The following is a 16,342-nucleotide window of genomic DNA, read 5'->3' as shown; positions in this document are numbered from 1 at the left end:
GGCAGGATTTTAATATAGTGTTTTACTTATAAACACACAGATGTGACTTAACAGAAATGCAGTTTAGGTTATCAGAATGAATGCTTTTGGTTCTAACAGGATACTTAGACACAAATTTCCAACCATTCATGCACAGTTATCTGTATAAACAGCTACTTAACTGCATTCTTAGCTCCTAAGAAAAACACTCCAGCTTACCACAGACAGTTTCCAACTCATCGCTGCCGTCGCCACAGTCATTGTCATTATCACATTTCCAAGTCTCTGGGATGCAGAGCCCATTGCGGCAGGTGAACTGGGATACATCACACCGGGCACCAGTGTCCACAATGCAATGCTTATTGTTGTTGGCCAGATACCAGTTGCCTTGATGTGGACACTGGCATTCGGCTCCATTTGGACCTGGGACCAGAAGAAGCAAAGCATGGGTAGAGGAACTAATGTTAGCCTCCTCCAGAATAGCATTTTCAATACTTGGGAGATTGAATACTCCATACAATAACACTGCTTGTTCACCTTTCAACTATACTTTAAGTCATTTTTTCCACTAAAAAGGACAGCCACTAATTTCTAACAAAGGGGCTGGCTTACTCTACTATTAAACTACTACACATCTGCAGTGTAATGATTCTCTTAGAAAAATCTGTGGGCTGGAGAAATGGCTCAGTGGTTAAGAACACTTATTGTTCTTGCAGAAGACCTGGGTTCAATTCCCAGCACCCACATGGCAGCTACGAACCGTCCTTAACTCTGACCTCCGCAGCATTGCACTCATATACATGTAGGCAATACATTCATACACACAAAATGAAAATAATAAATAAAAATATTTTTTAAAAAATACTGGTTGTTCTTGCAGAAGACCTGGGTTTTAATCCCAACACCAAAATGGCAGCTAACAACTGTCTATAATTCCAGTTCCAGGGGATCCAATAGCCTCTTCTGACCTCCTCGGGCATCGCATGACACAGGTGCACTTACCTACATGCAGGCAAAGCCACAATATCAAAAAAGCAAATATTTTTATGAAGTTGCCCTCTATAAAATACATATTTCACCATAAAGTATCAAACTACAAATAATACCTCCTAAACAGAAAAGGTACATTGAATTCCTACACAGTCGTGAATAATCCTCATCTTATTTTATCCCTCCATCAAGCTTCCATTTAAACTGCCTTCATAGGACAGCTCTATGTAGAAGAGAAAAGAAACACAAAGTCTTCTTCTCCAAAGATGCCCTTAGTTTAACCTTAAATCAAGGAGAATTTGAGCTTCCTTTCTTGTTAGAGATGATATTCTTTTAGCCTCCCATACCAGGTATTGTTTTCATCATCTCATCATCACAAACATCACAGTTACTATTCCACTGGTTTTCATCCTCACACCTAACCCCTTACCTGGTGTACAGATATGGCTGCAGCCCCCATTAAACTGATCACAAGGATTGCCACACTGCTGCTGCTCATTTTTCATGACTGTGGAAATGCCCTTAGGCCGGACAGGCAAGCTGGTGGTCATCGCAATCAGATCTGACCCATCATATTTGTTAGCTCGGTAAATTTTTTTTGTGAAGAAGTCAGTCCAATAAATGTACTGGCTGTAGACGATCAAGCCAAAAGAATGAAAGGCAGTGCTGACAACGACTTCACGGTTCGTGCCTGTGAGAGTACTGCGCTCAATCTTCTGCCTGCAATGAAGTTAAAAAGAGCAATAAAAACAATTGCTGAAACCCAGAAAGAATAGTTAGGCTTGGGCATTCACTTACACAAGTTCCCAAGTGTCTTTTAAAGTGGCACACAGGGCAATAAGGCATGTTTCTCTTGGTGATGTAAGTTCTTATTTGCTTATCAAACACTGGCCTACCTATATCATTTATTGTCAGAGATGAATATATCCCTAAAGACCTGCTACAAAAGAGCCAAATTGACATCAGAAGTCAGAAAACTATGAAAGGATTCGTGTGATGAGTGGAACCTGGGTGGAACACAGCAATAAAATGTCAGTGTCTGTCCTTCCCTAATGCTTTCTCAATTTATCATTGATTACTCTGAGGTAGTCACATAGAATGATCCCAAAGTAGGCTTAAACATAACTGCGTGGTTCACATGAGAAAATGATGAAAAAATCGGGCTGTTGATCAGCTGCTTATCATCACAGGGCCAGTAATCATGAGGAAATAAGAAATTCAAAGATTCCTCACATGTAGACACCAAATGCAATGAACAAAGTCATTTCAGTCCTTCAACTATTCCATTAGGATGACTGGAATGTGATGTGTTTCAAGGTTACACAGCAAAATTACATTATATTACAAAATAGAGTGGACAAAAGCTTAAAAGAAAAATGTGAAATTGACTGTAAATGCATGCCAAGGATCAGTTTGAAAACAGGGCCAAGAGCAACAGGCAAAGGAAATCATGTTTTAAAAGACACTGAGGGCTAGGCATGGCAGTGCATGCCTTTAATTCCAGCACTTGGGAGGCAGAGACAGACGAAGTTCCGTCTCTGTGAGTTCAAGGCCAGTTTGGTCTATACAGAGAGTTCCAGGTCAGCTGGGGTTACAGAGAGACCCTGTCTCAAAAAAGATAATAAATAAATAAATAAATAAATAAATAAATAAATAAATAAATAAGACACTGAAAACCAGTCATTAAAGGTGTGCACACCTTTAACCCTAGCACACAAGAAGGAGAGGAAGGTGGAGCTCTGTGAGATCAAAGCCAGCCTGGTCTACATAGTAAGTTCCAGGCCAGTTGGGGCTACATGGAGACCTTGTATCCAAAAGACCACAAAAGATACTGAAAGATCAAGCCCAGGAAATAATCTAAGTTCATTTAAGTTATTCAAAGTTGAATAATTATAATTACAATTACAATTGAAATCATAGATCTATTTGGTGATTATAAATTTAGATGTATTTTAGTTCATAATGAGTCACACTCATGAAAAAGATAAATTTTCATGGCTAGGTTCAGCAATCTAGAATAGAAAATGGTTCTTAAAACTGCAATTCTACATTTAGGCAATGTCTTTCTGGTATATCAAATTTTCACCACATTTAAGCAAGTCCCTGTACTTTGGAAGTAGGAGGAATAATTCATCTTCTCAACACCCACATGAATCAAAAATACCTACAGACTAGCATCGGCCCAGTACAGAAGGTCTGTCTCGCGGTCCAAAGTGAGTCCATTGGGCCAAACCAGGCTGGTGTTCACAATGGGGACCCTAAAGTTTCCTGCCAGTGTGGCTCTCTCAATTTTGGCATTTGTCCCCCAGTCAGTCCAGTACATGTACCTAGTCATGCAAAAGAAGCCATAATTTAATTCACACAAGGAACTTTCTTAAGACTTTTCACTTAATAGTTTTTAAAAAGTAACAACATTCTTTCATTGCAAATGATCATATATATACAGGTGACTATAAAAAATACTCTATTCCTACCCATACAACAATCCCAAAATGGATTTACCAAGTTAGAGCACTGATTTCCTAGAAAGTCATCAGCCTTCCTGCAATCAAAGATTGCTACTCACTTTACTCTCCTTTCCAGGTAAAGGTCACCTAAAGCTTTTGTTTCTGTGCAAGCCCATAAAATGTTGGTTCTCTGTGCACATGAAGTAATTCCTGACCCCACTCCATCCTCAAATAAGCAGATAAATAAAGAAGACCACAGCATACCCTCGGCAAGGATCTAACACAATTGCTCTTGGTTTTGGAACACGGGCTATCACAGAACGATTAGATCCATTTTCAGCCATGGAATAAATTGTCTGGTTGATGTAGTCACTGTAATAAATTCTTCTATTAATCCAGTCAAAGGCAATGCCATCAGCAGTACCTATATCTGGACACACAACAGTAGATACATGCATAAACACAGGAAGATGGTAGAGCCTCAATATGCATTAAGAACAGTCATTCAATTAAATGTGTTGACTTCATTCTAACTACCGTCAAGGTCAACTCTACCTTGTGTGCACTTACCTGAAGCAATGACAGTCAGAGAACTGATCCCTGAGTACAGGTTGACATAGGAAATCTGGCCATGTCCAGAGTTTAAACTTTGTGTGAAGAATATTCTATTATTTTTCTTGTCATAATCCAAAGCAATGGCAGTTCTTTGCACGTTCATTTCTTGGAAAGGCGGGCTATGGTCTTCAGGGTCAAAGTGTAAGCTTCTCAAGGAATTATCCAAGGCATAGATGAGGAAATCTTCTCTTGGAATGGCACAGCTCTTGCCATCACTTTCCAAAATCCCAAAGGCACATCCACATTTTGGCATGTGCAATTCAGGTAAAGCGAAGCAGAAATGGGAGCAGCCGCCATTACTTCCCAAGCAAGGGTTATTGTTGACCTCTGCTGGAGACCGGGGCTGGACACGTTCATCAAAGATGGTCACATCTCGTAACCAGTTGATATTGTCTCTTATCACTGTTGGTGGATCTGTGTTTGCTGGCTGCTTGCTAGCTTGGAAGATTTTTTTCAAATTTCTATCTACCCATATGATAGACTCTCCAAACACAGTGATACCATAAGGAGTTGGGTAACGACTACCAAAACGAATCATTTCAGATTCCCCTCCATTAATATGGATTCTTGCAATTAAATCTAAGAAATCATCAACCCAATAAATATAGTCATTGCCATGGTCCACTGCCAAGCCCCGTGGTGTGACAATGCCTTCAGAAACAAGTACAGTTCTATTGGTACAGTCAAGAAAAGAGCGTTCAATCTTTGGTTTCTGCCCATAATCAGCCCAGAAGAGATATCTGTTCTTGGGGTCAACAACAATATGTCTCGGCATATCTACTGTGGCTTTAAGGAGAACACGGCGGTAGGTGGTGTTGATCCGTAGCACTTCTATCAGTGTTACATACACAAAGGCATTGGTAAAATAGAGATTTCCTGTGGGAAAATCAAAGACAATGTTGATAAGTAAAAAACCAAGAGGAAAAAAAGTAGTAGGTGGCGGGCTTTTCAAATTCAAAACAAAACATATGTAAGGTTGAGGTATGGATCAGTGTATGTTGTCTTCTCCAGGAACATACCTATCTAAGGGTAAGCTTAGAAAAGTAAACATTTGTGCTTAGGAATTAAAGAGAGTGCTTCTTATAAATTTAGAGAAATTTGTCCATCTTCAGCTTTTAATAGAGATCAAACTTCATAAAAAGCATTGTGCTCACTTTCTACTGAAGGGTGTTTTCCAGAATGTCTTTTTTCTTTTATCTGAAGCACTAATCAAACACACTTTATCATGGTATAACTTATACTCCAGCATGACTAGAGACACATAAGAAAGATACCCAGGAGTACCTCAGGTTGTTACCAATGCTCTCAGATGCTCTTGTAGGTAAGATTGCAATGAAGTCTTTTCCTCAAAAATCCTAAAGAATGCAGATGTTTTCATCTCATAGACCTTTTAAAGGCCACCCAATCCAAAATCTGTTTCCCTTTGGTATTAAAGTATAATGTAAATGCTAGAACAAAATAACAATCATGTAAAGATAATCTAATGGATGCAGTAGACTGATAACACTGCACTCCAAATTACTGACTTTGCTGATTCCATGTGAAGTTGATTGTTGAACTATCAATATTGTGCATATATTTTGTTCCCATATCTGCCTCAAAATACCTCTAGAGAATCCAATGTGAAATATGTTACAGATACACCTTTTTTATTACAGCTCTTGGGAGTGGGTGATAATAGTGGGTACCTATCTCCAATCCCATAATCCAGGGTTGGCGAACTTCTGTAAGAGGTCAGACAGTGAGTATTTTAGGCTGCACAGGTTGCATGGTTTGTTGAAACAGGGTCCCATGTATTCCAAAGACTTGCCTTGAGCTCACTATGTAGCTGAGGATGGCCTTCAACTACTGATTCACCTGCCTCCTCTCCAAAGTGCTGGTTATAGGCTTAGGCCAACATATCCAATCAAAATATATGACTTCTTTCACAAGTATTCAACTCTGCCATTGTGACATGAAAAATACTATAGACAACACTAAATGAATGAGTATAAGTATGTCACAACAAAGCTGTCCAAAAGCAGACGGTGGGCTACGTTTGTCCCACTGGCCACACTGCACTAACCTTACTTATCAACACTATCAAATCAGGAATGAAAAAAAAAAATCAGACATGGGAGTTAGAAACACATCAAAACCTTACTTAACTATGCTACCATATTTATTATTTGCAATAGATTCTTATTGTGATACCTAGATTTTCATGATAGTTGTTAAAATTTATAAATGATGTCTACTTATAAAGAAAGCTCAGTAACATACAAGGATACGCATTTTAATTAGGATTGGATATATTCAAAAAACTTGCAATATGGTATTTCCAAGAATCATTAAGAATGAGTGGCAATTCAAAACTAAGTGCATGAATCAATACAACCAAATTAACATAGTACTATCAGGTGTATCAATATAACTAATAAAGAAAAGTACCTAATGATCTTTTATACATTGATAAGAGGTAGCGATTAATTTGCAACTAAAATTGCTTGGCTTTAAAGTAAATGAATGCCAGTCACAATCCAAAAATTAGCTGCAAAATCTAACTAAAAAAGTACAAATCAATGCAATATAATATTTCTCACTTTTTTCCCTGATTGATTATATGAATAATAGAAGAAAATGAGATGATTAATCCATAATGAGTCTGTCAACTGAAACACCTTATCTTTCATTTAGTGAGCACATATCTTAGTCTTAAATGATCTCAATGATTGTCTAGAAAAACAAGTAGCTAGTCTACACTCTCCTACATAAAAATAAGATGACAGAGGTGAAAGTACAAAGGCAACAGATCACATACCTGCTACCCAATCCACTGCAATACCCCGGACTCCATTTGGTCCTATGCCATCTGTAATGATGTTGGTAAAAGAAGATCCATCTGGTTTGATTCTATGAATCGCATTAAAAGATTGCACAGAGGTGCTGAAATCACACCAGTAAACAAAGCCGGAGGCGACATCCACATCCACATGCAGTGCATTTCGTCCTAGAACATTTGAGAAAAGATCAGCCCACTGAACTGGCACTTCTAAATGTCTTCCCTTCCTCTAAAATTCCATTCCCCAATCTAATCAGCCCACCCAATGTTGCATAAAGCTATTTTTTTAACCAGTTGCAATGAGCATCCCTACCATCTTGGTTTCAAAATAGCATTTCCTACAATAAAGAAGGAATTCTAGCTCCTGGGAATAAATGACTGATTATAAAGCTGGGCAGGAAAGACACAAGGTGAGCCTGTAAGACCCTATTATACCATGAAGAACTCAAACACCATGAAATGATGCATAGATAGACAGACAGATAGAGATAGATAGATAGATAGATAGATAGATAGATAGATAGATAGATAGATAGATAGATAGATGATAGATAATAGAGATACAAAAGCATCAAACAATTATGTTGATTGATTATAGCACACTAAATTTTAAAATTAAAACTTGAGGGTGGGCTAGAGAAATGGCTCCATGGTTAAGAGCTCTTGCTGTTCTTACAGAGGACACAAGTTCAATTCCCAGAACCCATATCAGGTAGCTCATTACCACCTATAAATCTAGCTCCAGGAGAATCAATGCCTCTGTTCTCCTTGGACACTGCACCTACATGCATGCACATGTGCACACACACACAATTAAGAAATAATTTTGTATAAGCCAGGCATAGTGGGACATGCCTTTAATCCCAGCACTTGGGAGGCAGAGACAGGTGGACGTCTGTGAGATTAAGGCCAGCCTGATGAGTTCCAAGTCAGCTGGGGCTACAGGGAGACCCTGTCTCAAAAATACAAAATGAAACAAGCAAACAAAAAATAATTTAAAATGGTTTTTTTAAACTTGAGGGCTCAAGAAATGGATCAGTAGATAAAGGACTTGCTGTGCAAGTGTAAGGACCCCTAGGACTCAAGGTGAGTGTGAAAGCCACATATAATTCCAGTCCTCAGGAAGTGGAGCAGGGAATCTCCAACCGAAAGACGAGCTGAATCAGCAAGCTCTGGGTTCTGTGAGAGAGATCCTACCCTCCAAATAAAGTGCAGAGGAAGATACCCAGCATCAAGCTGTAGCCTCCACATGCACATGCACATATGCACACACTGGTGCCCACACATATGTGAATATACAGACATAAGCACACTACACACACACAATGAGTCCAAAATGATGATAAATTTTTAAAGATGGAGCACATTACTAATAAATGTGAAGAAATGACAGAATAGATGACCATTTACAAACCCAATTAAATAAGCTTTGCAGACAGGATCAGAGGCTACTAAAGCAAATGGGTTGTAAAAGGTGCTTAGGGAGCAAGTTATTCACAAGACCGAAGTGTAGCACCATATATTTCACAGAAATGAAACGGAGAAATGTCCTTTAAAATGCAGTGATTGTGACCACCTTAACCAAATGATTAAACTTAGACATCACTAAGAGCAGGATAAGATGGATATTACGCTCTTCCTAATGAGTCTGTATCTAGTACACAATACAACTTATGTAGCTTTTTTTCTTGTTTGCTTTTTCTTTTAGTTGTAGTTTTGTTTTGTTTTCTTTTTTCAATCCTGGGGAGCAAATTCAGGACTTTGCACCCTACTACTGAGTTACATGCCCAGCCCGTGGTTTGCTAAAACAGGATCTATTCTTGCCTATTCCTTTTATGCTAGAAAACATGGTTCTTCTTATACAAACATACAACTCTGATGTTATCTATGAGACAAGTTATGGTTTTACACATTCGCAGTATGTATAAAGCACTGCAAAAATGTGATTTTAGGAGAGACATTTACTTCACCTCACAAGATATATATTAATAAACCATATTTGTGGCCCCTTTATTACTATGTCATATAATAGAGTATCCTCAGTCTAATTCTCCATTAACATAAATAGGACACAGTATTCCTAAACACTGTCTCCTTGAAAATCCATACTATGTTCTATATTGCTCTAAGCCTGCACTTCTCATGAACCAGCAACCTACCCCAAGGACCTCTTAGAAATGCAGATTCTTTTGGCCTTCCACCAGAATTCTAAATGAGAAAACTTTGGGGATAGGGATTGGCTTAGCTCTAGGTTTAATAACCCTCCAAAAGATTCTAGTACACTGAAATGTATAAACCATGCAGGGCTTAGCCAGCTTATTTAAAGGGAACCATGACTTCATTAAGTGCTGAATCCTAACACAAAGAAATGTTTTAAGGCACCAAGGATTTGGCACCAGATGGAATCGAAGTTTACTTATTTCTGAGTTTGCCTACCTCGGCCAGCCACTGGCACCATGGCCTCTGAATGATCTGACAATTCCAAGCTAAAGCCTCTGATTGCAGACAGCATGGAAACAACAATGAAAGAATTATATGAAGAGCAGGTCCGACGATCAGGATTGAGTTTAAATCCACTGGCACAGGCACAGGAAAACATTCCACCTGGTACAGGCAGGCAAATCTGCTGACAAGCATTCGGATTGTTGCTACAGCCATTGGGAGAGTCAGCAGCATCTAAATGAAATCAAAATCAGTCTGTAACTTTTGACCAGTTCAACTCAATGTTTTTAACTAAATCAAATATTTTAATATAAAAATTAATAACAAGCCAGGCATGGTGGCACACACCTGTAGCCCCAGCACTCCGGAAAGCAAAGGCAGGCAGATCTTTGTGAGTTTGAGGCCAGCCTGGTCTGCATAGTGAGTTCCAAGCCAGCCTAGTCTATGTAGTGAGATACTTTTATTTAAAAAAAATTACTAACAAACAAGTAGTAACTGGACCAGCAGCCTAAAAACAATACTGAAAGACAAGTACTTATGCAATACACCTAAAGATTTTCAGAGTATTGGCAGTATTGCGCAGCAGTTAGAAAAATGGAGCATCAATTACTTTTCTTCTATGAAGCATGCAAATTAAGTCAGAAGTCTCTATACTAACTTTTCCTCTCTTAACCCATGCACTGACACTTTATTTATGATGGTTCAATTACATGATCAACAATGTGATAGGTATTTTTTTTCAAACATGAGTATATTTAAAAGCCTTTTTTTATCAAATGTAAGAACAAATACCAAGCGAAAAATAGGAAACAAAGTAATTAAAAATCTCTAGAGATTAAAATCTATAAAATGTCAGTGTGAAAAGAAACCCTCAAAATGATGAAACTAACATAAAAGAGTGAATTGTAAACTAGATTTCCTACAGAGAAAACAGGTTGAGTATTTCGGGTATGACTAAAAATTCATACCTGCTAACCCTTTCTCAGAAGTCATCCAACAAAAGAACTACACATGTCTGAACAGTGCTTCTTGGTGTATGTGTGAATATGTATCACATATATGAAGATGTTTCAATAACATGTACTCACTGCGCCTATGATAAACTCGAAGGCCCCTCAAGCTTGGAATGTTATCTCTCAGGATAACTTTGTTGCTCCCGGAGGACTTGTCAACTCTTTCAATGACTTCATACTGTTCGTCAGTATAGTAAAGGAAGGAACCATGGACTGCAAGTCCCCACGGGTGGGACAGGTGGTGCACCAGGATCATGCGTTCCGTACCATCCACATTTCCTCTCTCGATCTGAAGGACCAGAATTTTCATTATGTCACCGACTCACATTAAATGAAATGAGAGAACATGTTCAAACTAGAATTCTTCTAACAATATACCTCACTTTTCTGTGCTATTCTATCCTTTCTAGAGCTTTCTCATACCTATTGTGAAATTGGTCCATCACAATTAGACTGAGCAGCCAAATATTCTTCAGTGTCTTTCGCTGAGATGGTTAGTTCACTTCTTCATAGAGCAGGGCAAAGAAAAAATGCTAACCTTCTTGCTCACGCACATCATACTCCAGGTAAGGATGCACAGAAATGTGTGAGTATGCACCATCATGTAGAAGCTCACACCCTGGCTTTGACTTCTTCACTTTTAACCAGGATAGGAGACATGTCCCCCAGAACTGCAGGACAGCAAGCTAACTGTGGTGCTATGATATAAAATCAGGTAACCAGCCTTAGTCAAAAAAAAAAAAAAATTTTTTTTTGTCTTTTTGAGACAGGGTCTCCCTGTAGCTCCAGCTGTCCTGGAACTCACTATGTAGACCAGCTGGCCTTGACCTCACAGAGATCCATCCGCATGCCTCTGCCTCCCAAATATTGAGATTAAAGGTGTGTGCCATAACACCCAACTTCAAAATGGTTTTTGTACAATGGAAAATGAACTCACCAGGGGAAAGAGCAAGAAGTCTGTTTCTGAGAGAGAAAAAAATCTAAATGTGGCTGGTTTAATTTTGGTCCCTCTTGGTGCCTTCTTTGCACCAGAATCCAAGCTGGGTAATGGTGAGAGACACAATGAGGTCAGAGTTACTCATTACCTTACTAGACAAGGGAACTCAACAGTTTCAGAAGGCAATGTGCCAGAAACTGACAGAGGTTCCAAAAGCCTACTTGCTAGGCAGGCTCAAAGACTGAGGTTCAATACCCAGAACTATTGATAATGATAATAATACTAATAAATGATGGTAACAACAATAATATCCATCATAGGTGTGAAGCTAGCACCCAGTGAACAGATAAGGAACTGAGAGCAACACCTACTGTGCAGTTTTATGGACAGTACCAGGGTTGGAGATCTGAAATCACTACAGTTTAAAAAGCAAGAAAGGGTCTGAAACATATTCAACATTCAAAACAATTTAACTAATCAGTAGCTATTACTGAGCACTTCCTTTGCCCCAGTTCAGCTGCATAAGAATAGCAAAGGTCAAATGCTGTTTCAATTGAATTTTTAAAAAAATGTCATAGTGCCCTTATTGCTAAACATAATCAACACCTTCATGGCGTTTAAAATTACCAGTAAAGGAAATTTCACATCTGTGTTAATCTTGTTTGGAAATTAAAGAAGAATATATAACTAAGAAGCTGCTGAGCTCAAAAGTTTGCTTTCTCTCTCTCTCTCTCTCTCTCTCTCTCTCTCTCTCTCCCTCTCTGTGTGTCCTTTGCAATTGGAGAATCTAGAGTATTTTCAAAGAAAAACATTGACATCACTAAAACATTGAATAAATATCTATGAAATGACAAGTAAGAAATAACAGAGTTAATTTATTCTGAATAAAAGCCAAAGTTGATGGAAAAAGTAATGAACATCATCCTGTAGGGAACTGTGTACTTTAAGACTACATCAAGGGGGTTGGAGAGATGGTTCAGTGGTTAAGAGAACTGGCTGCTCTTGCAGAGGGCTGGGTTCAATTCCCAGCACCCACATGGCAACTAACAACCATCTATGTAACTGCAGTTCCAGGAGAATCCAATGCCCTCATCTGACCTTTGCAGGCACGGCACTACACGGATGCACTAACACACATGCAGGCAATACACTCATACACACAAAATAAAAATAAATAAAAGGAAAAAAAGTAAAGGCACAGGATGTACAAAATCAATTGAGCATGATCAGTAGTAGTAAAGACCAAAGGTGCTCATACCACGCCCCTGCTGGTGACCGCCCAGTAGAGCTTCTGCTCCTGAATGTCAAGGGTGACAACCTCCAGGTGTTCCAGGTTTCCAGTGAAGAGAATCTTTAAAGATGTGCCATCCATGTTAGCACTTGCAATCTTGGCAGGTACCCCACTGTCTGTCCCCTGGTCTGACCAATATAGTTTCCTACAACCACGAAAAACACAAGTATTTAAGGAAACAGAAGGTGGATTAGGGTAAACAGCATCTATGACTTTAATGGAAAGTGTATTTCTTCAAGATGCTCACAGGCCAAGAGAGGAGTCTGAAACACCAGTATTTTGTTGTATACAATGAGGAGGAGAGCTTAACCACATTTCCCTGTCACTTTGGGCTATGTAGTCGCTAATCTTCATTATCAACTTGATACATCTGGAAAGAGTGTGTGTCTGTGGGACATTTTCTTGATTACTAATTGATATAGGGGGGCCCAGGCCACCGTGGGCAATACCATCCCCTGGCAGGTGGACCTCGGTTGTATATGAAAGGTATGAAGAAACTAGGGGAAGCAAGCCAGGAAGCAGCCTTCCTCCATGGTTTCTGCTTCAAGCTCCTGCCATTGAGGGACTGTAACATGTATGATGAAATAAACTCTTTCTTCCTCAAGTTGCTTTGGTCATGGTGTTTACCACAGCTACAGAAAGCAAACTAGGACAGGCTATATGTCATCTAAACAGATGGTAGAATCTTCCACCTACTCAGCCTTCGAGGCCTATTGCCAATGTCACAACCCCTTGGAGAGTTCCTTGTTCTTTAAAAGTCAGAACTATTGTCCAGTCTTATAATGCTTTGTTTTTCCATTCCTAAAATTATTGCATATGGGAATCAACAAAATACAATCTTTCACATTAAATCTATCTCGGAGTTATTTCTCTTCCTTATTGGGGTCAACATTTTAGAAATGTTGCATCTCAGAAAAGTTTGAAATGTTAACAGAACCCTTCATTTGCCACAGGATCACTCACCCACGTGCAGGATCAACAGTTATGCCAACCGGGAAACCAACACCAAGAGAAGTGCCATCGTTGGTTATCAGCGTTTTCCCATATCTTGTATTTCCCCGAAGCGTCAACACCTACAAAGACAGTTGGGATGCAGGACAAAAGCAGCGAAAGCATGGCCAGTGATGGAAAGAGAGCTATGTGAGATGCCTATAGTCTCCAAAGCACTTCTTTCCCTTCCCTCATCCTCTCTCCCTTCTCTGGAGCTATGAGGAATCAGCTCATTAGAAATGAGAGCTAAAAAAAAAAAAAAATCACTTCCCAAGTTCCTATTTTCAATTCACTTAAAACTTCAGGAGAAGGGGTATGGATGTATGAAAGTCAACATGGATGAATACACGGAATCATTGCCTAGAGGAACTGCAAAAATGCCTCCACAAAAAGACAACCCTAGAGGACAAACTGGAGCCCCAGAGCTTTCCTGTGCCCCAGGAGTGGGATGCCACCCAGTGACAAATCATGCAATCAAGCTGATCAGAGCAGCCCAGATCTTCATAAATAACTGAGGCAAACATCATTATTATGAGTGCATTATGGATAATGAAAGAGGTTTCGGGGACAGTTGGTGACGCACATCTTTAGTCCCAGCACTGGGGAGGGGAGAGGCAGGTGGATCTCTGTAAGATTGAGACCAGCCTGGTCTACATAGCAAGTTCCAAGCCAGCTGGGACTACAGGGAGACCCTGTCTCAAAAAAAAAAGAAAGAAAGAAAAGGAAGACAGAGTGGTTTAGTGCCTTTCTCAGTGTGATCCATTGTGAATTATTGTGTTGGAATCACAGTGTTAACATGTCACACTAGAAATGTCAATTACTGGACTAGCAGTTTTCATGGGAACAATGTGATTTTAATATGTGCCCAAGAAGCCAGGCATGGTGGTACATGCTACTATAACCCAGCACTTCGGAGAGGCTGAAGTAGGAAGATTGCCATGAGTTACTGCTACATAGCAAGTAACGACAGGCCAGCAAGGGCTACACAAATTCTGTATTTTTAAAAAAAAAAAGTACCTGAGACAATCAGAGACAACTAGTAAGAAATTAGGAAATGCGCCGGGCGTGGTGATACACTTGGGAGGTAGAGGCAGGCGGATCTCTGAGTTCAAGGCCAGCCTGATCTACATAGCAAGTTCTAGGTCAGCTGGGCTAAAGGAATTAGGAAATGCATTTAAGATTTTTCTGAAAAATTGGTATTGAATTTAAATAGTGTATTTACATTCATGTCTATGTTTGTGCTTCTCTCCTTTCTCCTCTCTCCCCTCCCTTCCCTCTCAGTCATGTGCAGCTGTGCATGCACACACACACACACACAGTCTTCCACCTTTCCTTAAAGATCTCCTTGGTCACTAAGTTCTTCTTGTTTTCCAATCTCAAACACTCTCACACAGCTACCTGTAGGCTTCACTTTTAAGATACAAAATTGTTTAGTCAGTAGGCACACAGCTACCCCTAGTGGAAAGGAATTTCTTCAACATTTCCTTCCATTTTCAACTTATCCATGCTGGAATCATATAGATAACCAAGACAGAAATATTATTACCACTTTCTTTCAATTTATCAGGAAGAACTGTTACATTACCTAAGGGATTAAACTAATATAAATATTAAAATGGCCATTCACCCCTTGGGTCATTTGTCTCCTTTAGTCTTTTATGAATATTGAAATATATAATAATTCTATAGCTAAATATATAATATTTGTAATACAATGATAAGTTAAGGAAAACAGCACCATGTTTCATAAGATACTTAAGTGCTGTAAAGCACTTTGACTTACCAAGCTATGAACCCCATTTAACAGATAAGGAAGTGGAGGCTCAGAGAGGTTAAATCATTTGTCCAAGGTCAAATACCTCATGAAGAGTGGAAACAGTGCTGTCCCTATTCATAAAATGCATCGTTTTAAAATTGTCAGGATGTTTGTCCTTCTGCCTGGGACACCTTTTCCCTGCTTCTTCATTTGGTAGAAATAAACATTGGTCATCCTTCAAGTCAGTTCAAAAAGCCCACTGTACTTTTTCCCTGTGTTCACACTGCTCTTTTTCCCTGTGCTCACACACTAGAGAAAAATTACTGGTTTATGTTTTGCTCACCTTTGAATATTTGGAATCAACCATGAGATGATCCATAGAGAACATTTGTTGAATTAATAAAAATGAGCAAGATGGACACAAAGCCAGGCTTTGTCAGATACCTTCCACTGTATTACTCTGCACTGGAGGCACAGTGACAAACGGCATTTGACATGCACACATGCACACTTGGCTATTCTCCAACACACTGTTTTTCATTGTACCTGGCAGTGCTAGATACCTGCTTGCTGCCTTTGGAAAACTCCAGTTTGAAAGTGAGAGACCAAGAGACAGAATGAGGGCGCTCATGCGTCTTGGTCGGCCATAGGACTCTCCGGCAGCACATTTTGCCCATTTTTGTTGGACAAAACTTGTAGCTCAGATTATGAAAAAGGTCCACCATTGTCAAATGGAGTTAGAAAGGTCTAGATTTTTGGACTCAAAACATTGAACCAGACAAACCTCCAGGATTCCTTTCACCTTAACACCTGTCGGTTCTACCTGCTTCCAGGCATCCCATTTGTGTATATTGCAAATTTCCCACTCTCTGCAAATGGCTACTACACCCAACAACCCTCGGAGATTTTGTGGGGATGAGACCAGATACTGTGTGGAGGATCTTCATACGCTATGAAGCAGTGTTTCAGTGTGGCCTCCTGCAGGATCTGTCAACAGACTGCTGTGCACATTCCGCATCACCAACATGTGTTATCATATGCTCCAAAAAGCAGCCAACTGA

The 16,342-nt window shown here is 39.5% G+C and overlaps 1 protein-coding gene across 1 annotated transcript in view; it reads right to left on the bottom strand.

Moving 5' to 3' along the window:
• Lrp2 (LDL receptor related protein 2) overlaps positions 1–16,342 on the bottom strand; it is a 172,310-nt gene that overhangs the window by 57,346 nt on the left and 98,622 nt on the right. The window contains exons 34-43 of the mRNA XM_008837820.3: positions 13,499–13,608; positions 12,503–12,680; positions 10,383–10,596; positions 9,289–9,528; positions 6,832–7,020; positions 3,987–4,907; positions 3,681–3,846; positions 3,138–3,296; positions 1,400–1,689; positions 199–402 (exon numbers count right to left, since the gene is read on the bottom strand). Coding sequence (XP_008836042.1) covers positions 199–402; positions 1,400–1,689; positions 3,138–3,296; positions 3,681–3,846; positions 3,987–4,907; positions 6,832–7,020; positions 9,289–9,528; positions 10,383–10,596; positions 12,503–12,680; positions 13,499–13,608 — 2,671 coding nt within the window. The remainder of the gene's footprint in view (positions 1–198; positions 403–1,399; positions 1,690–3,137; positions 3,297–3,680; positions 3,847–3,986; positions 4,908–6,831; positions 7,021–9,288; positions 9,529–10,382; positions 10,597–12,502; positions 12,681–13,498; positions 13,609–16,342) is intronic.

The sequence above is a fragment of the Nannospalax galili genome, unplaced genomic scaffold (assembly GCF_000622305.1).
Source record: "Nannospalax galili isolate Female #2095 unplaced genomic scaffold, S.galili_v1.0 scaffold1398, whole genome shotgun sequence".
Classification (NCBI taxonomy): domain Eukaryota; kingdom Metazoa; phylum Chordata; class Mammalia; order Rodentia; family Spalacidae; genus Nannospalax; species Nannospalax galili.
The sequence above is the reverse complement of the archived record's forward strand: the minus strand, read 5'-3'. Positions and strand labels throughout refer to the sequence as shown.